Source organism: Oncorhynchus tshawytscha, linkage group LG28, assembly GCF_018296145.1.
Source record: "Oncorhynchus tshawytscha isolate Ot180627B linkage group LG28, Otsh_v2.0, whole genome shotgun sequence".
NCBI classification, from domain to species: domain Eukaryota; kingdom Metazoa; phylum Chordata; class Actinopteri; order Salmoniformes; family Salmonidae; genus Oncorhynchus; species Oncorhynchus tshawytscha.
The window spans coordinates 3,972,350-3,995,616 of NC_056456.1; the positions used below are offsets into that span (position 1 = coordinate 3,972,350).

Consider the following 23,267-nt stretch of genomic DNA (forward strand, 5'->3'; position numbering starts at 1 on the left):
AACCACGTCTTTATAGCAATTCAATAATGACCAGAGACAGGAATTAGTTTAACTATTTATCTGAACATGCTCATCTCAACACACTTTACCCATGATGCTCTGCGTATACAACTACGGTAAGATTGGAGGTGCAAATGGTACAAACCTAATGCACCACAACTCCTCCTCTCCTACATGAACTGTCACAAGGTTAAATCAGTTCTCAAGTCCAAGCATTTAGGTGTGCCTGCCTATCTCTCGTAGGGTAACGGCGATAACAATGTCTGTCAACTGTGAGGTTGACACAGGCGTAGGCATGTGAGTAGCCTGTATCATCGTCTGGTCACACATTTGTGTGGGTGCAGCTGAGTCACTGTCCTTAGAATGTGACTGTGAGCCCCTAGGTGATGACTGTGTCATGACGTTGGCCTCTTTGGGTATAGCAAGCCCCATCCGCCTCTCCCTGCCTCCCCTTGCCTCCTTCAACTAGGTTGCTGTGGTCAGAGAGGTTGTAAATTCCTGAGAAGACCCTGCCACATGGCCACATATTATAAGAGGCAGAGTAAATTTTCATAGAGAACAAAGCAATTCCTTCCACCTCACAGAACTTGAGGGTTTGAACAAATTTCATGTTCCGGGGGAAAGTATAAAAGATCGGTGAAGAATCCAGCTACGAACTGGTCCGTTTGTCACAACTTGGGGAAGCTCATGGGAGACGGTGTGGCCACATTACCATAACGCTGTTTATATAATAGCCTCAGATATGAGGTTTACATCTAATTGTTGTATAAGAGGAATGAGTGAGTATGATACTATTTGTAAAATTGTGTAATATGATTTTGGACTCTTTAACGAAGGAAACCTCAAAAAGGGGATTGGAGTTAACTAAATCAGAGGACCGCCCCTGAGCCCAGTTAGGGTCAGGCGTCCTGGGACAGCCCTTTTCTACCATTCCGAATAAAACCCAACTTTGAGAAATTATCACCAGACCATATTTTTCTCCATTAGGGGAGGACAAAGGTTGTAGACCATTGCTGAATCTTTTAATCCATACCACGTGGTTAAACTCTTAGACTATCGATACCGACAGAATAAGAACACATCTTTGATATTAATTACTAGTCTGCAGCTAGGAATTCGGTATCATTGAACGTGAAGAACGACAACCGCCGAAACATCTATTCTATAACAAATGAATGTCACTCTGAACTATCCCCAGAGAGAGAGAGAGAGAGAGAGAGAGAGAGAGACTTTTCACCAGCTATCAAGACGACACACTGAGCGTAAAGATATATTGATTGCAATTGTTCCCGAATGAGTGAGCATGTGCAAAGGTTTAGCATTTCAATTGTTATAATTATCACTCTGTAGTGACTTCTAAGTCGACCCCCACTTCCCCTTTTGTCTAACAAGCCGCCATGCCGGTTTAGCTCACTAGGGCACATTCCCCTATCATTTATTGTAACCACATTTACCTTGTTTGTTTATGCATTTCTGTGAATTACATAGTTAGTAATAAATAAATGATTTAAGACAATTTATGTATGGATGACTCATAGTGAAGACTGGATTTGTGCAGCTAACCAACAATTTACGACATTTGGAATGAGACTAACGTGAGGTAAAGTAAATAATTCATTAATCTGAAGACTATGGATCAGATATGAAAATGTCTGAAAGGTTAATGAATGAATGATGAACTGAGCCAGTCTAGTCAACTGGACACACGGCCTCCCCCAGCTCTTCTTTTGTTTTTTCTCTCTCCTTTTCCTTCTCTCTATCCTCCCCTCTCTCTCTCTCTCTCTCTCTCTCTCTCTCTCTCTCTCTGCCTCTCTCTCTCTCTCTCTCTCTCTCTCTCTCTCTCTCTCTATCCTCCCCTCTCTCTCTCTCTCTCTCTCTCTCTCTCTCTCTCTCTCTCTCTCTCTCTCTCTCTCTCTCTCTCTCTCTCTCTCTCTCTATCCTCCCTCTCTCTCTCTCTCTCTCTCTCTCTCTCTCTCTCTCTCTCTCTCTCTCTCTCCTCTCTCTCTCTCTCTCTCTCTCTCTCTCTCTCTCTCTCTCTCTCTCTCTCTCTCTCTCTCTCCTCCTCCTCTCTCTCTCTCTCTCTCTCTCTCTCTCTCTCTCTCTCTCTCTCTCTCTCTCTCTCTCTCTCTCTCTCTCTCTCTCTCTCTCTCTCTCTCTCTATCCTCCCCTCTCTCTCTCTCTCTCTCTCTCTCTCTCTCTCTCTCTCTCTCTCTCTCTCTCTCTCTCTCTCTATCCTCCCCTCTCTCTCTCTCTCTCTCTCTCTCTCTCTCTCTCTCTCTCTCTCTCTCTCTCTCTCTCTCTCTCTCTCTCTCTCTCTCTCTCTCTATCCTCCCTCTCTCTCTCTCTCTCTCTCTCTCTCTCTCTATCCTCCCCCTCTCTCTCTCTCTCTCTCTCTCTATCCCTCTCTCTCTCTCTCTCTCTCTCTCTCTCTCTCTGCTGGCTGGCCCATCATTAGATGTTATAACAGTATTCCCATCAGTCCTGTGTTTCAAAGCCTGTGTGGTGAACAAATCGTTTTTTCCTCAAACGGTTTGCTCCTCTAACAATAGACCTCTATGATTAGCTGTGTCAGTCTCTTACCAAGACTGGACCCATTTCTAATTTGTTCTGCTTGAACTGAGCGGGCTGATGTCGGCCATTTCATATTATTCTTATGCAAGCCAAGCTTATTGATCTACTGCGACTCAAACAAGACTTGGTTCAGCTAGGGAGAGTCTGTGGAACCAGGGCAGGCGTGACCTGCAGTCATGCATGTAGGGATATGAAGTTAGATGGATAACTACATTATAAAAGGAAGGGCTGGCATGCAGGCTTGGAATAAATCAATGTAACAGCCCGAAGGTGTTTGGACTTGTAGAGTTACAATGCATGTTTTTTTAAATGTCATGTTAACCTAATTCAATAATGACATTTTGTTTTGAATGAATAAAGGAACTCCCAGACAGGGAAACGTTTTTGATCTCGTTAAATCGTGCATTTCCACCACCTCAGTCGAATGAGTTTCACAACTTATACATACATTGACTACTAATGTATGATGTACATGTTTTTTTTATTTGTAGTTATCAATTTATTGACAATTTCGGTCATGTTTGTCCCCGCCTGCTCTCTGTCCGTCCATCTGTCTGTGCAGGGCCTGAAGCCCCAGACGAGGTCCGCTCCTCTCCGGGGCCTTAGTTGGAGCTCTGGCCAAATCCGCTGTGGCCCCGTTGGATAGAACCAAGATCATCTTCCACTGTAGGCAGTCACACTTCTCACATGCTGAATAGTCAGCCTTCAATTATTTATTTTTGTCATACATTTTTGTCTATTTATTTCCTTCATTATAGTGTCCTCAGCAAGATTCTCTGCCAAGGTGAGTTGTTTGACCTATGTACTGTATAAATTACCTTTGATTGATGATTCACGTTTGTGATGATGACTATTAACCCCATGATATATGCACTACCTCCAGGAGGCGTACAGGTTGCTCTACCAGACCTACCTGGAGGATGGCTTCCTCAGCATGTGGAGGGGCAACTCTGCCACCATGGTACGGGGCATCCCCTACCCTGCTATCCAGTTCTGTGCCCATGACCAGTACAAGAGACTAGTGGGAGGATGGCTTCCTCAGCATGTGGAGGGGCAACTCTGCCACCATGGTACGGGGCATCCCCTACCCTGCTATCCAGTTCTGTGCCCATGACCAGTACAAGAGACTAGTGGGAGGACGGCTTCCTCAGCATGTGGAGGGGCAACTCTGCCACCATGGTACGGGTCATCCCCTACCCTGCTACCCAGTTCTGTGCCCATGACCAGTACAAGAGACTAGTGGGAGGATGGCTTCCTCAGCATGTGGAGGGGCAACTCTGCCACCATGGTACGGGTAATCCCCTACCCTGCTACCCAGTTCTGTGCCCATGACCAGTACAAGAGACTAGTGGGAGGACGGCTTCCTCAGCATGTGGAGGGGCAACTCTGCCACCATGGTACGGGTCATCCCCTACCCTGCTATCCAGTTCTGTGCCCATGACCAGTACAAGAGACTAGTGGGAGGATGGCTTCCTCAGCATGTGGAGGGGCAACTCTGCCACCATGGTACGGTTCATCCCCTACCCTGGGAGCTCCGTCTGTTCCCTAAACGCAACCCTACACATGACGGGATACCAGTCACCACACACCACTGCTATCCAAACCATACTCCTCTGAGCCTGGTTCCTGTCTCTCTTTCTTCCTAGGTTCCTGCCTTGTAGAGAGTTTTTCCCAGCCACTGTGCTTGTACATCTGCATTGCCTGCTGCTCTTTGGGGTTTTAGGCTGGGTATCTGTAAAACACTTTGTGACAACTGCTGATGTAAGAAGGGCTGTATGAAATACATGTGATTGATGATTGAGATTAGGGTCCTCCGAGGCCCTGTGGAACACACTGGAAGTCCCCCCCTTAGCATGTAATATGTGTACTGTGTTCCAGAACCCTGCCGCCTGTGCCAAGGTTACTTGTGGGCTCCATGGCTGGTACCACAGCTGCCATGCTCACCTACCCACTGGATATGGTACGAGCCAGGGTGGCCGCCACGCCCAAGGAGATGTAAGATATCTACCCCTACCCCCTGAGAGCACACACACACACACACACAGTCTGTCTGTGGTGCTGGGAATAACTCACACATCATGCATGTGTTTGTGCGGATCTCTCGTGAGGAGGGTTTGAAGACGCTGTACCGTGGTTTTACCCCCACCACACTGTACCGTGGTTTTACCCCCACCACACTCGGAGTGGTGCCCGACACGGGACTCAGCTTCTTCACCTACGAGACACTCAAGAAAATGCATGCAGGTACTGTACTTTCTCAGCTGATTTAGCTTGTCTTTTCTAGTGCCTGGCTACTGTATATTTAAATGTAAGGTAGCCTACTATCATTCTGACATGAATCCTGTCCCTCTATCACCCTTCCCTGTATCTCTGTCTCTGTGTTTCTCAATATACATACTACTTTGCTCCACATTCTCATGCTCCGATTTTGTTCTCCGAGGGTGTTTTCTTGAGTACGTTCTTGAGGACTATGGTGTGGAGAACGCATTGCCATTTGAAAAGCACTGGCACTCCCCTGCTGTTGCATTACCTTTGACCAATCGAGGCAAAACAATATAACGGTAGCTAACAAACTTTTGTACTCTTCCGTACATTTGACCTTTTTTTTTAGCACTCCAAAAACGTAATACTTCCAGGTCAACTGTAATGTGAATACCATTGTAAAGCACAAGACCTTCATGCTGCCCGTCTCTGCATGGTTGACGGCAGAAATGGGGCTCCGCTGAGTCTTTTTAAATGGTGGGTGGGAAAGCGAAAGCTACTGAGTGATAGTGAAAGGTTGGATTCGGGGTAACTTTGAACATTGAGATATTAAAGACATGATAGATCAGACGCATAGTATATAAAGGAGTGAGAAGTTAATGGTTCTCTGTAGTAAGACAACTAAGCTTGGAATGTGCTGAGTGCAGGGAAAACAATTGCATGTGACAGTACTGATAAGGAGAAACCGTTGAAGGCTCATATCACTTAGTTCCCTGCTTAGCAAGAAGGATGCAATGTTTAGAGATAAGGAGGAGAATCGACCCAAAGTGGGTTATGAATACCACCACGGGGGAAGCCATGTCTTTTGTCTGAATACAGCTGTGTCGAACCTATGGGAAGAATTCAACTTGCTTAAGCTTCTCTAGTGTCCGTGAGTTAGAGTATGTACTCTGAAAAATAAGAACCTAATAGGGGAGATACGTTGTGTGGGGAAACAGCTTTTTTCACCCAATTTGTCCAACTTATCACTTCTAAAATGTAAATAAAACACTATAAAGAGTTTATATAATGTCTCATTACATACCTATTTGAAGGCTTGTGTCGAATTTGAATCAGGTTTTTGGGGCTGCGCTAAAGATCTTCATTAAACTTAATTTAAGGGCTGTCATGAATTTTGAGTCAGTGATTACGCCAAAAAATTACAATTGATTTGAATTGAACAAATCGATGAACTCACGAGTAATTCACTTCACGCTCCCCATTACACTCACCATTGATCATTTCTTGTTTTTAATCTGCGTGAGAAGCACCTGGTGGAAAGAGGCTGTACGACACAATGAGGGTAATAATGCATGACCGTACATTACGTAGTGACACGTCACCATTTAATGTACAGTGTCAGGGGTCAATTTAATAAAAACTTTTCTCCAATACTGTTGGCTGTTGACACGTCACCATTTAATGTACAGTGTCAGGGGTCAATTTAATAAAAACTTTTCTCCAATACTGTTGGCTGTTGACACGTCACCATTTAATGTACAGTGTCAGGGGTCAATTTAATAAAAACTTTTCTCCAATACTGTTGGCTGTTGACACGTCACCATTTAATGTACAGTGTCAGGGGTCAATTTTTTAAAAACTTTTCTCCAATACTGTTGGCTGTTGACACCTCACCATTTAATGTACAGTGTCAGGGGTCAATTTAATAAAAACTTTTCTCCAATACTGTTGGCTGTTACCATGTCAATCAACGTTTGAATATAAACATAGTTCACACCCCGGATGTTGATGCCAACACAGTCGCTACAGTTCCATTTTTAGTTTCCAATGCTGCAGTTGTACAAATGTGTACGGAACGGGGTTAGCTACCGTTAGAGGCCTTTTTTAGTTTCCAATGCTGCAGTTGTACAAATGTGTACGGAACGGGGTTAGCTACCGTTAGAGGCCTTTTTTAGTTTCCAATGCTGCAGTTGTACAAATGTGTACGGAACGGGGTTAGCTACCGTTAGAGGCCTTTTTTAGTTTCCAATGCTGCAGTTGTACAAATGTGTACGGAACGGGGTTAGCTACCGTTAGAGGCCTTTTTTAGTTTCCAATGCTGCAGTTGTACAAATGTGTACGGAACGGGGTTAGCTACCGTTAGAGGCCTTTTTTAGTTTCCAATGCTGCAGTTGTACAAATGTGTACGGAACGGGGTTAGCTACCGTTAGAGGCCTTTTTAGTTTCCAATGCTGCAGTTGTACAAATGTGTACGGAACTGCAGGGGTTAGCTACCGTTAGAGGCCTTTTTAGTTTCCAATGCTGCAGTTGTACAAATGTGTACGGAACGGGGTTAGCTACCGCCTTTTTTAGAGGCCAAATTTTTAGTTTCCAATGCTGCAGTTGTACAAATGTGTACGGAACGGGGTTAGCTACCGTTAGAGGCCTTTTTAGTTTCCAATGCTGCAGTTGTACAAATGTGTACGGAACGGGGTTAGCTACCGTTAGAGGCCTTTTTAGTTTCCAATGCTGCAGTTGTACAAATGTGTACAATGCTGAACGGGGTTAGCTACCGTTAGAGGCCTTTTTAGTTTCCAATGCTGCAGTTGTACAAATGTGTACGGAACGGGGTTAGCTACCGTTAGAGGCCTTTTTTAGTTTCCAATGCTGCAGTTGTACAAATGTGTACGGAACGGGGTTAGCTACCGTTAGAGGCCTTTTTAGTTTCCAATGCTGCAGTTGTACAAATGTGTACGGAAGGGTTAGCTACCGTTAGAGGCCGTTTTTTAGTTTCCAATGCTGCAGTTGTACAAATGTGTACGGAACGGGGTTAGCTACCGTTAGAGGCCTTTTTTAGTTTCCAATGCTGCAGTTGTACAAATGTGTACGGAACGGGGTTAGTGTGTACGGAACGGGGTTAGCTACCGTTAGAGGCCTTTCTTGCTTCTGTAATCAATTGTGACTTTGATTAGTTCAGAATAAAAGCAGTATTTCATAGAGGACTCCACTGCTCAGTAGTGCAATTCAAAGCAAAGAATCCACTATGGGCGGAGAGGTACTTTCAAATGATCTACGAGATAAAGTTGTGGAAAGGCACAAGTCAGAGGATGGATATGAAAAGATTTCAAAGGCTTTGTCCCTCGGATAACTGTTAGGACCATTACTAAGAAATGGAAGGGGCATGGCACCACCCAGACCCTGTATATATCAGTGTGTTCCTCCAAACTGGATCACTGTTAGGACCATTATTAAGAAATGGAAGGGGCATGGCACCACGCAGACCCTGTATAGATCAGTGTGTTCCTCCAAACTGGATGACTGTTAGGACCATTACTAAGAAATGGAAGGGGCATGGCACCACCCAGACCCTGTATAGATCAGTGTGTTCCTCCAAACTGGATCACTGTTAGACCACTACTAAGAAATGGAAGGGGCATGGCACCACCCAGACCCTGTTAGATCAGTGTGTTCCTCCAAACTGATGACTGTTAGGACCATTACTAAGAAATGGAAGGGGCATGGCACCACCCAGACCCTGTATAGATCAGTGTGTTCCTCCAAACTGGATCACTGTTAGGACCATTACTAAGAAATGGAAGGGGCATGGCACCACCCAGACCCTTTATAGATCAGTGTGTTCCTCCAAACTGGATCACTGTTAGGACCATTATTAAGAAATGGAAGGGGCATGGCACCACCTAGACCCTGTATAGATCAGTGTGTTCCTCCAAACTGATCACTGTTAGGACCATTACTAAGAAATGGAAGGGGCATGGCACCACCCAGACCCTGTATATATCAGTGTGTTCCTCCAAACTGGATGACTGTTAGGACCATTACTAAGAAATGGAAGGGGCATGGCACCACGCAGACCCTGTATAGATCAGTGTGTTCCTCCAAACTGGATGACTGTTAGGACCATTACTAAGAAATGGAAGGGGCATGGCAGCACCCAGACCCTGTATAGATCAGTGTGTTCCTCCAAACTGGATCACTGTTAGGACCATTATTAAGAAATGGAAGGGGCATGGCAGCACCCAGACCCTGTATAGATCAGTGTGTTCCTCCAAACTGGATGACTGTTAGGACCATTATTAAGAAATGGAAGGGGCATGGCACCACCCAGACCCTGTATAGATCAGTGTGTTCCTCCAAACTGGATCACTGTTAGGACCATTATTAAGAAATGGAAGGGGCATGGCACCACCCAGACCCTGTATAGATCAGTGTGTTCCTCCAAACTGGATGACCGGGCAAGGAGACTACCAGGAAGACAAAGGTGACTTTGAAGGAGCTTCAGGACTTTATGGCAAAGACTGGTCAATGTGTGCATGTGACCACAATATCACAAGTACTCCACAAATCTGGGGTCTATGGGAGGGTGGCAAGAAAAAAGCACTCCTCAAAAAAAGCCACATAATGTCTCGTTTCAGCTTTGCCTAAAAAGCACATTGTAGATTCCGAGGCCAAGTGGCAAAAGGTGCTGTGGTCAGATGAGACCAAAATTGAACTTTTTGGTCTGATCCCAAAACGATATGTCTGGCGAAAACCCAATGCATCTTTCCACCCAAAGAACACCGTGCCTCACAGTAAAGCACTGCGGTGGCAGCATCCTGTTGTTGAGGCGTTTCTCATCAGCAGGGACTGGAGCGTTTGCACTGGAGACAGATTCTTGAGGAGAACCTGCAGCCCTCTGCCAGGAAGTTGAAAATGGGATGATGGTTCACGTTTCAACATGACAATGAGCCAAAGCAACAGTACGGTGGCTGAAGGACAAGAAGGTGAATGTCCTTGAGTGAACTAGTCAGAGCCCCGACCTAAATCCCATAGAGAATCTGTGGAATGACTTGAAGAGTGAAGTCCATGAGTGGTCACCATGCAATTTGACTGAGCTTGAACAATTCTGCAAGGAAGAATGGGCAAATATTGCACAGCCTAGGTGTGCAAAGTTAGTAGAGACGTATTCAAAGAGAATCATGGCTGTAATTCAAGCTAAAGGTGGTTCACTTATCCAAATAGAGTATATTAGTGGTTTTAATTTGAATTATCCCCCCCCAGAAAATAATTACCTTGGATATTGTAAGTTACTGTGTAAATAATGCTGGAAAAGGTGAACATATTTGAAAGGTGGTGGTGACTTTCTATACCCACTACATGGATCTGGATCAGTGTAACGGCATTCAGAGGAGGAAGAAGGATCGGACCAAAGCGCAGCGTGGTTAGTGTTCATGATGAGTTTTTAATTGAACCGAACTGAACACTGAAATACAAAACGTGAACGAAAACCGAAACAGTACCGTGTGGCACAAACACTCACACGGAAACAAACACCCACAACTCAAATGTGAAACCCAGGCTACCTAAGTATGATTCACAATCAGAGACAACTAACGACACCTGCCTCTGATTGAGAACCATACTAGGCCGAAACATAGAAATACCCAAATCATAGAAAAACAAACATAGACTGCCCACCCCAACTCACGCCCTGACCATACTAAATAACGACAAAACAAATCAAATAAAGGTCAGAACGTGACAATCAGTTGACTTATTCCAGTCTATTTCCTTACCTTCCATATGAGTTGGATTTGAATTGGTAAACAAATAACTTATTCCAGTCTATTTCCTTACCTTCCATATGAGTTGGATTTGAATTGGTAAACAAATGACTTATTCCAGCCTATTTCCTTACCTTCCATATGAGTTGGATTTGAATTGGTAAACAAATGACTTATTCCAGCCTATTTCCTTACCTTCCATATGAGTTGGATTTGAATTGGTAAACAAATGACTTATTCCAGCCTATTTCCTTACCTTCCATATGAGTTGGATTTGAATTGGTAAACAAATGACTTATTCCAGCCTATTTCCTTACCTTCCATATGAGTTGGATTTCAATTGTTAGTCAAATGACAATGTTCCCCTATCAGACTTAGTTTTGTTTGACTGCTGTTTTTTTAATGACTTATACCAAAGGATTTACAAGGTCATTGTAAATAATCACATTTATGACCAGAGAAGATGGATATTAAGACCATTATTTGGCACAGTGAAGTTCTCAGAGGAAATATACAGTGAGTGTACAAAACATTTGGGATACCTTCTCTTCCCATGACATAGACAGACCAGATGAAAACGATGATTCCTTATCGATGTCTCATATTAAATGCACATCAATCATTGAAGATAGTGTCACGTTCTGACCATAGAAAACCTTTATTTTCTATGGTGGAGTAGGTCAGGGCGTGACTGGGGGGTGTTATAGTTTATTATTTCTATGTGTATTCTAGTTTTTCTATTTCTTTGATGGCCGGGTATGGTTCCCAATCAGAGGCAGCTGTCTATCGTTGTCTCTGATTGGGGATCATACTTAGGCAGCCTTTTGCCACCTGTTGTTTGTGGGATCTTGTTTCTGTATTGTTGCTTTTGAGCCCTACAAGGCTGTACGTTTGTTTGTTACTCTTTATTGTTTTGTTGCTGGTTCACATTTAAAATCAATTTGATAAACCCAAACAACGCTGCACTTTGGTCCACTCCTTATAACGATCGTGACAGATAGAGGGGAGGAGACTGGTTAAAGAAGGATTTTTAAGCCTTTAGACGATTCCAAATCAAATGTTATTTGTCACATGTGTGATTTTTCACGCTCAACATTTTCCCGTGTGCATCAAGAATGGTCCACCACCCAAAGCACATCCAGCCGACTTGGCACAACTGTGGGAAGCATTGGAATCAACATGGACCTGCATCCATGTGTAACCCTTTCGAAACCTTGTAGTCCAATCCCAGATGAATCGAAGCTCTTCTGAGCGCAAAGGAGGGTGCAACGCAATATTAGGAAGGTGTAATGTGTTGTATACTCCGTGGGCAATGAATACAGCGTCTGACCATTCGCAGCTGTTGCCATTTGATGTTTTTATTCGCTAACCTACTAACCTGGAATTATGCACACCTGTAGAATGAGTTTTACTAACAGACAGGCATGGGTTAACCTAACACCCAATATGTTTCTCAGTGTTGAGTCCTTATACTGCATTCGGAAGTATTCAGACCCCTTGAGTTACAGCCTTATTTTAAAATTGATTAAATTGTTATTTTTCCTCATCGACACACAATAACCCATAATGACAAAGCAAAAACAGGTTTTTAGAAATGTTGATAATTTATTAAAAATTAAACACTGATATCACATTTACATAAGTATTTGGCAAACTCCAAGTGGGCTATTTTGGCAAACTCCAAGTGGGCTGCCATGTGCCTCCCTGACCAAGGCCCTTCTCCTTGGTCAGGGAGGCATTGCTCAGTTTGGCCGGGTGGTCAACTCTAGCAAGAGTCTTGTGGGTTCCAAACATCTTCCATTTTTTAGAATGATGGAGGCCACTGTGTTCTTGGGGACCTTCAATGCTGCAGGAATGTTTTGGTACCCTTCCCCAGATCTGTGCCTCGACACCATCCTGTCTCAGAGCTCTTTGGACAATTCTTCCAACCTCATGGCTTGGTTTTTGCTCTGACATGCACTGTCAACTGTGGGATCTTAAATAGACAGGTGTGTGCCTTTCCAAATCATGCCCAATCAATTGAATTTAGCACAGGTTTACTCCAAGTTGTAGAAACATCTGAAGGATGATTAATGGAAACAGGATGCACCTGAGCTCAATTTCAAGTCTCATAGCAAAGGTATTTCTGTCTGATTGACTGGGCCCTGGCTCCCCACCCATGTGGCCCTGGCTCCCCACCCATGTGGCCCTGGCTCCCCACCCATGTGGGCCCTGGCTCCCCACCCATGTGGCCCTCTCTCCCCACCCATGTGGCCCTCTCTCCCCACCCATGTGGCCCTCTCTCCCCACCCATGTGGACCCTGTCTCCCCACCCATGTGGGCCCTGGCTCCCCACCCACAGCTTTTCTGAGTGTATTCTTCTGTGATGCTTGCATTCTTAGTCTCTTTACAACACAGTTTTGCATTGGTGTCCTGTATACATGGTACTGGTAGCTACTGTGCCTGCTCCAGGTTGAAGATGTCCCTTAGGCACAGATCTAGGATCAGCTTAACTTCCCCAAATCCTAACCTTGATTATTAGTGGGAGAAAGTGTGAAACTGACCCTAGATCTTTGTCCGTGGACAACTATATTGTACTACCTTTGAGCCTACCTAGCCCAGTTGAGGTTTTGTGGAGTGTTCTGTGCTGCATTATGGTAAGTGCTGACTATCCTACCGATCCTCGACTTCAGCGATGTAATTTTCAAAATAGCCCCCAACACTCTACTCAGCAATCTGGATGTAGTCTATCACAGTGCCATCCGTTTTATCACCAAAGCCCCATATACTGCCCACCACTGTGATCTGTACGCTCTCGTTGGCTGGCCCTCACTACATACTCGTCGCCAAACCCACTGGCTCCAGGTCATCTATAAGTCTTTGCTAGGTAAAGCCCCACCTTATCTCAGCTCACTGGTCACCATAGCAACACCCACCCATAGGCGCTCCAGCAGGTATATATCACTGGTCATCCCCAAAGCCAACACTTACTTTGGCCGCCTTTCCTTCCAGTTCTCTGCTGCCAATGACTGGAACGAATTGCAAAAATCACTGAAGCTGGAGTCTTATATCTCCCTCACTAACTTTAAGCATCAGCTGTCAGAGCAGCTTACCGATCACTGTACCTGTACAGAGCCAATCTGTAAACAGCACACCCAACTACCTCATCCCCATATTATTACTTACCCTCTTGCTCTTTTGTACCCCAGTATCTCTACTTGCACATCTATCACTCCAGTGTTAATGCTAAATTGTAATTTTTTCGCCTCCATGGCCTATTTATTGCCTTACATCCCTACTTGTTCTTGGCCTACCATCCCTACTCTGCATTATCCCTAGAGAGGAATAGCTTAACTAATAACTTTTTTACTATGTTTGGTAAACGTATACTACATCACTAACCTTTTGTTGATTGCTTCCATTTTCTAGCCTGGCCTCTGTTTTTCATATGGGGCTCCCGAGTGGCGAAGCGGTCTAAGGCACTGCATCTCAGTGCTATAGGTGTCACTACAATCCCTGGTTCGAATCCAGGCTGTATCACATCTGGCTGTGACCGGGAGTCCCATAGGGCTGTGCACGATTGGCTCAATGTCGTCCGGGTTAGGGGAGGGTTTGACTGTGTTAGGGGAGGGTTTAGATGGTGTAGGCCGTCATTGTAAATAAGAATTTGTTCCTAACTGACTTGCCTAGTGAAATAAAATTATAATATTATAGAGGAAAACTGATGACTACCTTTGGAGTTCAAGGGACAAACTTCTGAATAGGAGTCTAGAGTTTCTGGCCCTGTTCCAATACGAAGGAGGTGTTCAACCAGGGTCAATGTCTTCCGTTGAACCCATATTTCTCAATGATGAGAGTCAGAATTGAGTACCTGACACAATTCCAAACAATCTCGCGAACCCTTTTCCTTGTTACTTGTGGACTCCACATTGCAGCTATATGGGAGTCTGCGATGGTAAAGGATAGGGGTGAGAGATCGATTTGGAATTAGTACCGAAAAGTGCACTAATGGTTGCTATTAGGATAAGTCGCCTCCAAAACAGATGTTTTTAAGAAATGGTCAAAGAACCAACACCCTCTAGACAATCAGGCAATTCTAAAGCATGATTTGTTTGGTTTGTTTTCTGAGTCAATATTTTATCAAACGAAGACTCAAGTTGTTTTTGTGATAGTTTGCTGTGGCCTATACCAAGACTGAATAATCCATCAGATTCTCAATTCAAGTGAAACTCAATTCTGAAAGAGGTGTCTTCTCAGAAGAGATTTCTATATACCTAATGAAAAACTAAAGCAAAAATATTTGTTCCACTTGATCAGGCCTGCAAACAGTATTCATACATGTGACTGCCCTTAGCTGCTGTTTTTAGTGCATTGATGAACTTAACAGTTTTATGAATGTCCATGATTTGTGCAAACAGGATTTATGGAACTATACATGGAATCTGTGTACAGTCTTGATTGACGGTATTCTTCTGAAGAGAATTGTGAAATCTCTGAAATAAAGCTGTAGACATACACACTAAAGCTACAGCTGTCTTCTATTTCTCTTACCTTTGTACCGTGTCAGTGGGATTCATTTTTCATTTCCAATCCTAAAAATCAAATGGATGGGAAGGAAAAACTGATCCCCCACCTCAGTCGAAAGAAAATAATCTCAGCCACCTGAGCAAATGCAAAAAAAATCGATCTTATTTATTATTGAAAAAAGGTGACATTAAAATGATCTGAACATCATGTACATCATTTTAAACTGCAAGAAAGACAAACTGGGGTGGCCACAAGAGAGCGCTATATGACTGGTAAACTGGTGGGATCCCGTATCTTGGTTTCATCATACCCAGAGCAATCAAGTTCAGAATGGATCCTTCTGTAGATGGCAGTGCAACACCATTATAGCAAATATGTTTTAGTATGGTGATGGCCTTGTGCTTCCTTGGTCCTGCCCTGCTTTAACTCACTACCACCTATCACACCTGGGTCCTTATAGTCTCAAGTAGCCTCTCCTTCTATAGAAAGATTCTGAAAGGTGTACTAGTGTGGTGAAAACCTACCCAGTCCCTTTCAAGTAATATTAGAGATGATCACAGAGAGGAGGGTGTTTTGAGAGTATTGACCAATCATGTCTTAATGTCATAATTTCTTAATTCAAACCCATACCGTGCACTGTGTCATATGAATGGATGTTGTGTCATTTTAGTTTGGTAAACATCAGCCTTGATTCCGGGTCAAAACACAACCTGAATCTGTGTTGTGTAAAGGTGAAGGCAATATGGTCGATGCGGCCGACACCAGATTTCTCCTGTTTCACATCAGTGCAGATGAGACAAGGCGACGAACCCACATTAGACTGAGACACCTGTTCCTTCCTGTTGAACTTAATAGTGGGGTGGCAGGTATCCTAGTGGTTAGAGCGTTGGACAAGAAGCCAAAAGGTTGCAAGATCGAATCCCCGAGCTGACAAAGTAAAAATCTGTCGTTCTGCCCCTGAACAGGCAGTTAACCCACTGTTCCTAGGCCATCATTGAAAATAAGAATTTGTTCTTAGCTGACTTGCCTGGTTAAATAAAATACATAAATAGTGAGTGGTGGGCCACCTTGGCCTCCAACCAATCTTAAGTCTCCATTGAGCACCCGTCATCCTAACAGAAGATTTGATTTATTAGGATCCCCATTAGCGGACGCCAATGGTGACAGCTGGTCTGACACGAAAAATACTTTACAATTTACATGCGTTTAAAACCGTTAACGTGTGTGTATAACAGAAGTGGAAGTGGGCTGTTGTGGGGAGAAAGGAGATGGGCATGGAAAGAAAGGGATACAAGATGTGGTTGCCATAGGGACTTGGCGGAGTGCCAGGTAGAGGGGGAAAACAATGATTGTTTATTCAAATAACTCACACTGTTGAACCATTCTGCCTATTTAACCATTCCATGGCACCGTGCTTACTAAAACCCATAGAAACAACTGCAGTAGAAATCATTGGGAGCATCCACAACCCGTACTCACCTCTGAATAGGAGTAAGAGGTGGGAAAAGAAATGAATTTGCTGCCATTAAAGGATGCATTTCAGTATATACAGTGCATTCGGTCAGCCTTATTCTGAAATGTATTAAATAACACAATTTCCTCATCAATCTACACACAAAACCCCATAATGACACAGTGAAAACAGGTTTTTCTTTTTTTTTTGCAAATGTATTAAAAATGAAAAACGGATACCTTATTCATTTTGGCAAAGGGTGTTCAGACCGTTTGCCAAAATGGAGCTCAGGTGCATCCTGTTTCCATTGATCATCCTTGATGTTCCTACAACTTGATTCCAGTCCACCTGTGGTAAATTCGGTTGATTGGACGTTATTTGGAATATATACGGTCCCACAGTTGACAGTGTATGTCAGAGCAAAAACCAAGCCATAATGTTGAAGGAATTGTCCATAGAGCTCTGAGACAGGATTGTGTCGAGGCTCAGAACTGTGGAAGGGTACCAAAACATTTCTGCAGCATTGTAGGTTCCCAAGAACACAGTGGCCTCCATCATTCTTAAGTGGAAGAAGTTTGGAGTCACCGAGACTCTTCCTAGAGCTGACCGCCCAGACAAACTGAGCAATCGGGGGAGAAGAGCCTTGGTCAGGGAGGTTACCAAGAACCTGATGGTCACTCTGACAGAGCTCCAAAATTCCTCTGTGGAGATGGGAGAACCTTCCAGAAGGACAAACATCTCTGAGCACTCCACCAATCAGGCCTTTATGGTAGAGCGGCCAGACGGAAGCCACTCCTCAGTAAAAGGCACATGACAGCCTGCTTGGAGTTTGCCAAAAGGCACCTAAATGACTCTCAGACCACGAGAAGCAAGATTTTCTGGATACCTTCTGAATACTTTCCAAATGCACTGTAGAGGTAGGTTACAACAAGCAGATGATAGAATTGTATCGGAATCTGTCAGGTGCATCTGACAGTTTATGATACACTACAAGGCAACAGGACTTTATTTATCCCTTGAGGGGCTATCATGAAGAGCAATAACTTATACACTGAACAGACATGCAAACACAAAATAAAACCATTTCAAAGATGTTACTGAGCTACAGTTTTTAGAATGAAATCAGTCAATTGAAATAAACTCATTAGGCCCTAATCTATGGATTTCATGCCTGGGAATACAGATATGCATCTGTTGGTCAAATATATATTTTTTAAAAGGTAGGGGTGTAGATCAGAAAACCAGTCAGTATTCATCCGTGAAGAGCACACTTCTCCAGTGTGCCAGTGGCCATCGAAGGTGAGCATTTGCCCACTGAAGTTGGTTACTATGCCGAACTGCAGTCAGGTCAAGACCCTGGTGAGACCGTCGAGCATGCAGATGAGCTTCCCTGAGACAGTTTCTGACAGTTTGTGCAGAAATTCTTTGGTGTTACAAACCCACAGTTTAATCAGTTGTCCAGGTGGCTGGTCTCAGGCCATCCCACAGTTGAAGAAGACGGATGTGGAGGTCCTGGGCTGTCGTGGTGACACGTGGTCTTTGGCTGTGAGGCCGGTTGGGCATACTGCCAAAATCTTTAAAATGACATTATGGTAGAGAAATACAAATTCTCTGGCAACAGATCTGGTGTACATTCCTGCAGTCATCTTGCCAATTGCACGCTCCCATAAACCTTGAGACGTCTGTGGCATTGTGTTGTGTGACAACTGCACATTTTAGTGGCCTTTTATTGTCCCCAGCACAAGGTGCACCTGGGTAATGATCATGCTGTTTAATCAGCTTCATGATATGCTACACCTGTCAGGTAGATGGATTATCTACATTGGCAAAGGAGAAATGCTCACTAACGGGGATGTAAACACATTTGTGCAATAAACTTGAGAGAAATACGCTTTTTGTGCGTATGGAACATTTCTGGGATATTTTATTTCAGCTCATGAAACATGGGACCAGCACTTTACATGTTGCATTTATATTTTTGTTCAGTGTATATGCAATACTGTATATGAATATTCCTACAGAACCATCACTGTGCACAGAATACTGCATTGGATGTAAGATGTTTTATGCATAGTCAATCCACCTTATCACTCCACGTTAAAAGACCCGTTACTATCGTTGTTATGGTGATTATGTTAATTAGACACACCAAGGAAAGCAAAGACACACAAGGCTCCCCATTGGCTTCCTGATGTACCGAAAGTGAGCTCATACGTAACGGAACTGATGCAGGGATGGAAGAGTCCAGCTCTGTGGTTTCCAACAGTGGGAGAGCCCAAGTCCAATGGGATGATTTTTTGGGGGGTGCATTTTATGAATCTGCAGTTCATGTGGCTGTGTGCGCTTTCTGTATCACATGTAGGCTAAGATAAACATTTAATAACACAGTTAGAAGGAGGAAGATTCATTTTTCATGTATACATCCAGGCCAAATGATGAATTTGTCTTATGCGCACTATGTGTTTTTATTTGATGTACTTGCATTTCTGAGAACAACATCTGTAGTCTATTCGAGGATTTGAATTGTCTGAAATATAAACACGGCTTCTTTAGCAGCCTGCAACGTATAGGCTAATAGGCCACACTAGTTCGAGGGTTATTGAGGTGGGCAAGCTCAGTGTTTGGTGTTGAGCTGTCTTATAATAATGAGGTTAACTATTTAGATGGATGTTTGTGTCAAACAACAGTACTGGGGAGGATATATTCATGCACAGTATGTGTATGGTCAACACAGGCTTTTGTCAGTGGCTACAGAACTACATTAAGGTATGGAATATGAATTGTGATTTCAGTAAACGCCAAGATGATATAAATGACCTTACATTTAGCTTTTGTTTCTTGCACCAATCGAAATGTATTTGGTCATTTAGACAATAATAACCATGCTCTCAGATATTTCTCTTATCCTTCTCATTATTCGTTTTTAATCAACGTATTCGTTTAGTTTGTTTGACGTTTTGTTTGACATGCTACTATTTGATTGACTATGAAGATTTGGTGTCTTGCAATTGATCAAACTTGCTCTTGAAATATGTGACAAATTATGACATTGTTAAAATACATGTGATCCTTTATGAGAGCATCATTTTGCCAGCCAATGAATACAATTTCAGCACTGTTTAAAATAAGACTTTGATGCTTAAATATTTTCAAGAGCTTGAATTTTTTTTACGGCTGTATTTCTTTTTGTATACATATATATCTATCAAACAATATTTTGAATTCACAAAGTTGATATAACATTAGCCTGAACCTTGTTATTACAAAATAATTAACGCCAGTTGTAGCGATAACATCAACGAGCTATAAAAACGTAGTACAACATTCTTCTAACGTTTTTATACACATTTGACCGATTATATAATAATCCGAATTTGATTATTTTTTCGCCAAAATGGCATAAATTGTAGGCCTGGCTTGAGTATATGAGTACATTGTTGGCTTTTAAACTGGACAGTGGCCTAGGCCGACCATTTTTGAAAGTCAGGCTTACCACAAAAAAATACATTTCTAAATGTACAATCAATTACATGATTCCCCCTAAATCAACAATTGTATCGTTGGTAAATCAATTTGTAGCCTAAAGTCGTCAATTAGACTTTCCAAACCATATTCCCCAATCGCAAATTGTGGTCATTTTATGACCATTGATTCTAGCACGTTATTTCCCTTACAGTAGCCTACAAATGAAATATCAGTCAAATAATCTTCAAGCTTTAAATACACTTTCATTTCTGATTCCAATAAAAACGTTCAGATCGTTTTAGTAGAATATATTCATCAACCATGCTTTGTTTTGTGTGTGCTTGTGTTCCATAGGTTTTTTAAAATTATTTTTATTTAACTAGGCAAGTCAGTTAAGAACTAATTCTTAATTACAATGAGGGCCTACCCCGTGTGACGCTGGGCTAATAGTCCGCTGCCCTATCACGGCCAGATGTGATACAACCTGGATTCGAACCAAGGACTGTAGTGGTATCTTGCACTGAGATACAGTGCCTTAGACTGCTAGGTAACCTTGATAGTGTGCACTACTATAATAAGCTATAAAAATAGCCTAATATTAGCACAGGCAAGTATAAATTGAGATGGTTCTTGGCCAGAGACAGCACGTCCATCCCTGTTCTGTGGTGATGCCACCCTTGCTCAGCATGGACACTGTGTGGGCAGTCACCCAGCTCACTGAGGCTTCCCTGGGGGTGGCACACTGTGTAATGCCTGCAAAGCCTACTGGACTGCCAGAGCCAGTTCCAGAGACATTATACTATTCCTTTCATTCATTGAGATTCTTTGTTCATTTCTATGATCTGCTCATTCTTCATGGCTTTGGAAAGAAGATGGGTTCTACTGGATGTAGAACTCAATGTTTCCTAGATTGGTTCTATTGTATATGATGTGAGAAGTGGAATTTGAATTCGAATCAGGAAGTGGTTTTCTTTGCATCACAATATTTGCATAATATGTACAGTGCCTTCAGAAAGTATTCACACCCCTTGACCTTACACATTTTGTTATGATACAGCCTGAATTTAAAATGGATTAAATTGAGATTTTGTGTCACTGGCATACACACAATACCCCATGATGTCAAAGTGGAATTATGTTTTTAGAAATGTTTACAAATTAATTTAAATTAATTAAAATTCGGTGTATTAATATTAGTGTTGAACATGATTTATGAATAACTACACCATCTCTGTACAATTATCTGTAAGGTCCCTCAGTCGAGCAGTGAATTTCAAGCATAGATTCAACCACAAAGACCAGGGAGGTTTTCCAATGTTTCGCTGGGTAGATGGGTTAAAAAAAGCAGACATTGAATACTCCGTTGAGCATGGTGCAGTTATTAATTGTACTTTGGATGGTGTATCAATTCACCCAGTCACTACAAAGATACAGGCGGCCTTCCTAACTCAGTTGGCGGGAAGGAAGGAAATTGCTCAGTGATTTCACCATGAGGCCAATGGTGATTTTAAAACAGTTAGAATTTAATGGCTGTGGTAGGAGAAAACTGAGGATGGATCAACAACATTGTAGTTATTCCACAATACTAATATAAATGACAGGGAAAAGAGGGAAGCCTTTACAGAATACAAATATTACAAACATCTTGTTTGCAATAAGGCACTAAAGTATCACTGCAAAAAATGTGGCAAAGAGGTTAACTTTTTGTGCTAATACAAAGTGGTATGTTTGGGGCCAATCCAACACAACACATCACTGAGTACCACTCTTCATTTTTTCAAACAAGGTGGTGGATTCATCATGTTATGGGTATGCTTGTCATTGGTAAGGACAACAGAGGGTTTTTTGTGTAAAAAGAACGGAATAGAGCTACAGGAAAAATCCTAGAGTAAAACTTGGTTCAGTCTACTTTCCAACAGACCCTAGGAGACAAATTCACAGCACAATTACCTAAAACACAAGGCAAAACATACTGTACACTGGAGTTGTTTACCAAGACTACATTGAATGTTGGTCTAGTTACAGTTTGACTAAAATCGGTGTTAAAATCTATGGCAAGACTGGAAAATGGTTGTCTAGCAATGATCAGCAACCAACTTGACAGGGCTTGAAGATTTTTTTTTACAAAAAATGGGAAAATATTGTACCATCCTGGTGTGCAAAGCTCTTAGAGACATAACCAGAAAGACTCACAGTTGTAATCACTGCTAAAGGTGACTCAGGTGTGTGAATACTTATGCTTATGTGACTTAGGAATATTTTTACTCCTGAACTTACTTAGGGATACTTATTGACACAAGACATTTCAGCTTTTCATTATTTGTAACAAATTCTAAAAACAATTCCACTTTGACATTATGGGGTATTGTGTATATGCCAGTGACACAAACATCTTTATGTAATCCATTTCAAATGCAGGCTGTAACACAACAAAATGTGGAAAAAGTAAAGATGTGAATATTTTCTGAAGGCCCTGTATCTCTTGGGAGATGATGATCATATGATGACTATCAAATATAGCCACCAGTCAAAACATAATTTGACATTGAAAAAACTAAACCAAATAGATACAAAATACTTTCAGAAAACAAACCACTTTTATTGATCTATTTCAGTTATATTATAACTGTACACAGCATAAATCATATATCATGCACTCCTCAGCAAAAGATCAGCTTAAAAGCAAAACAAATGATCTGTGATCATTGCTAATTGTTTTCCCAACTAGAATGTCTTCAGAGAGCAACAGTCAGCTGTGAAGAACTGAAGTGAGTGTACAAAGTCAATGTCAATATCATAGAGTCAGCTGTGAAGAACTGAAGTGAGTGTACAAAGTCAATGTCAATATCATAGAGTCAGCTGTGAAGAACTGAAGTGAGTGTACAAAGTCAATGTCAATATCATAGAAGCAACTTCTGTATTGTTATTTTGTCCAGTTTTGCATGGCCATCATAATCCACATTCTATGAATTTTTATAGCGAGCTTGAAGTCAAAGGACCCCCCTCCCCTCTTTTTTTCTTAGGTGAAACCAATGGGAGCACTCCACAAGGTCTCATGTGATCCGGTTGGTCCAAACAAGCGACCTTCGATCTTTCACTCTCACAAGTCGATCTGTGTGGACACAAAGACAATGGGTTAGATGATATGTGGCTCTTTCAATTGTTCAGTGCTGTTATGTGGTTAAAATGATACTGAAACCACACTTTGGACTGAACACATAAATGCAGTAAGATAGTATTGCTATCAGTTCAATATGCTAGTAAAGCAGCGCTGATGACAGGGTGATGATGCCGTGTGTGTGTGCACACGCAGTGGGTAATGATTGCAGGGATGTGCATAAGGACCCCCCTCTTTTTTTCTTAGGTGAACCTAAGAACCTATGTCACTGTCGCTGCATGTGTGTTTCTCCCATCTCCTACCATCAGTCCTGTGGTTGGCCTGCGTGTGTGTGCATTTGTGTGTATGTGGGGGGGAGGGGGGGGGCACACACAAACCCTTATCTCCCAGTGCAGTGATCCCCTCAGTCTGC

At 42.6% G+C, this 23,267-nt stretch overlaps 1 protein-coding gene across 1 annotated transcript; it reads left to right on the top strand.

The window, feature by feature from the left end:
* Positions 1-259: 259 nt before the first annotated feature.
* On the top strand, positions 260-22,798 carry LOC112247701 (mitochondrial coenzyme A transporter SLC25A42-like). The gene is made up of 7 exons (XM_024416517.2): positions 260-297; positions 3,143-3,237; positions 3,330-3,355; positions 3,455-3,612; positions 4,450-4,568; positions 4,639-4,815; positions 22,761-22,798. The coding sequence occupies exons 1-7, from the start codon at positions 260-262 to the stop codon at positions 22,796-22,798; spliced, it is 651 nt and encodes a 216-aa protein (XP_024272285.2).
* The last annotated feature ends 469 nt before the right edge of the window (positions 22,799-23,267 follow it).

Bases quoted from the DNA above. Each gene is read 5' to 3' on its own strand.
- LOC112247701 (XM_024416517.2), top strand. From the start codon at position 260: ATGTCTGTCAACTGTGAGGTTGACACAGGCGTAGGCAT. The intron at 3,238-3,329 runs GTAGGCAGTCAC...CCTTCATTATAG, and splicing joins AACCAAGATCATCTTCCACT to TGTCCTCAGCAAGATTCTCT. The intron at 3,613-4,449 runs GCATGTGGAGGG...ACTGTGTTCCAG, and splicing joins GTGGGAGGATGGCTTCCTCA to AACCCTGCCGCCTGTGCCAA.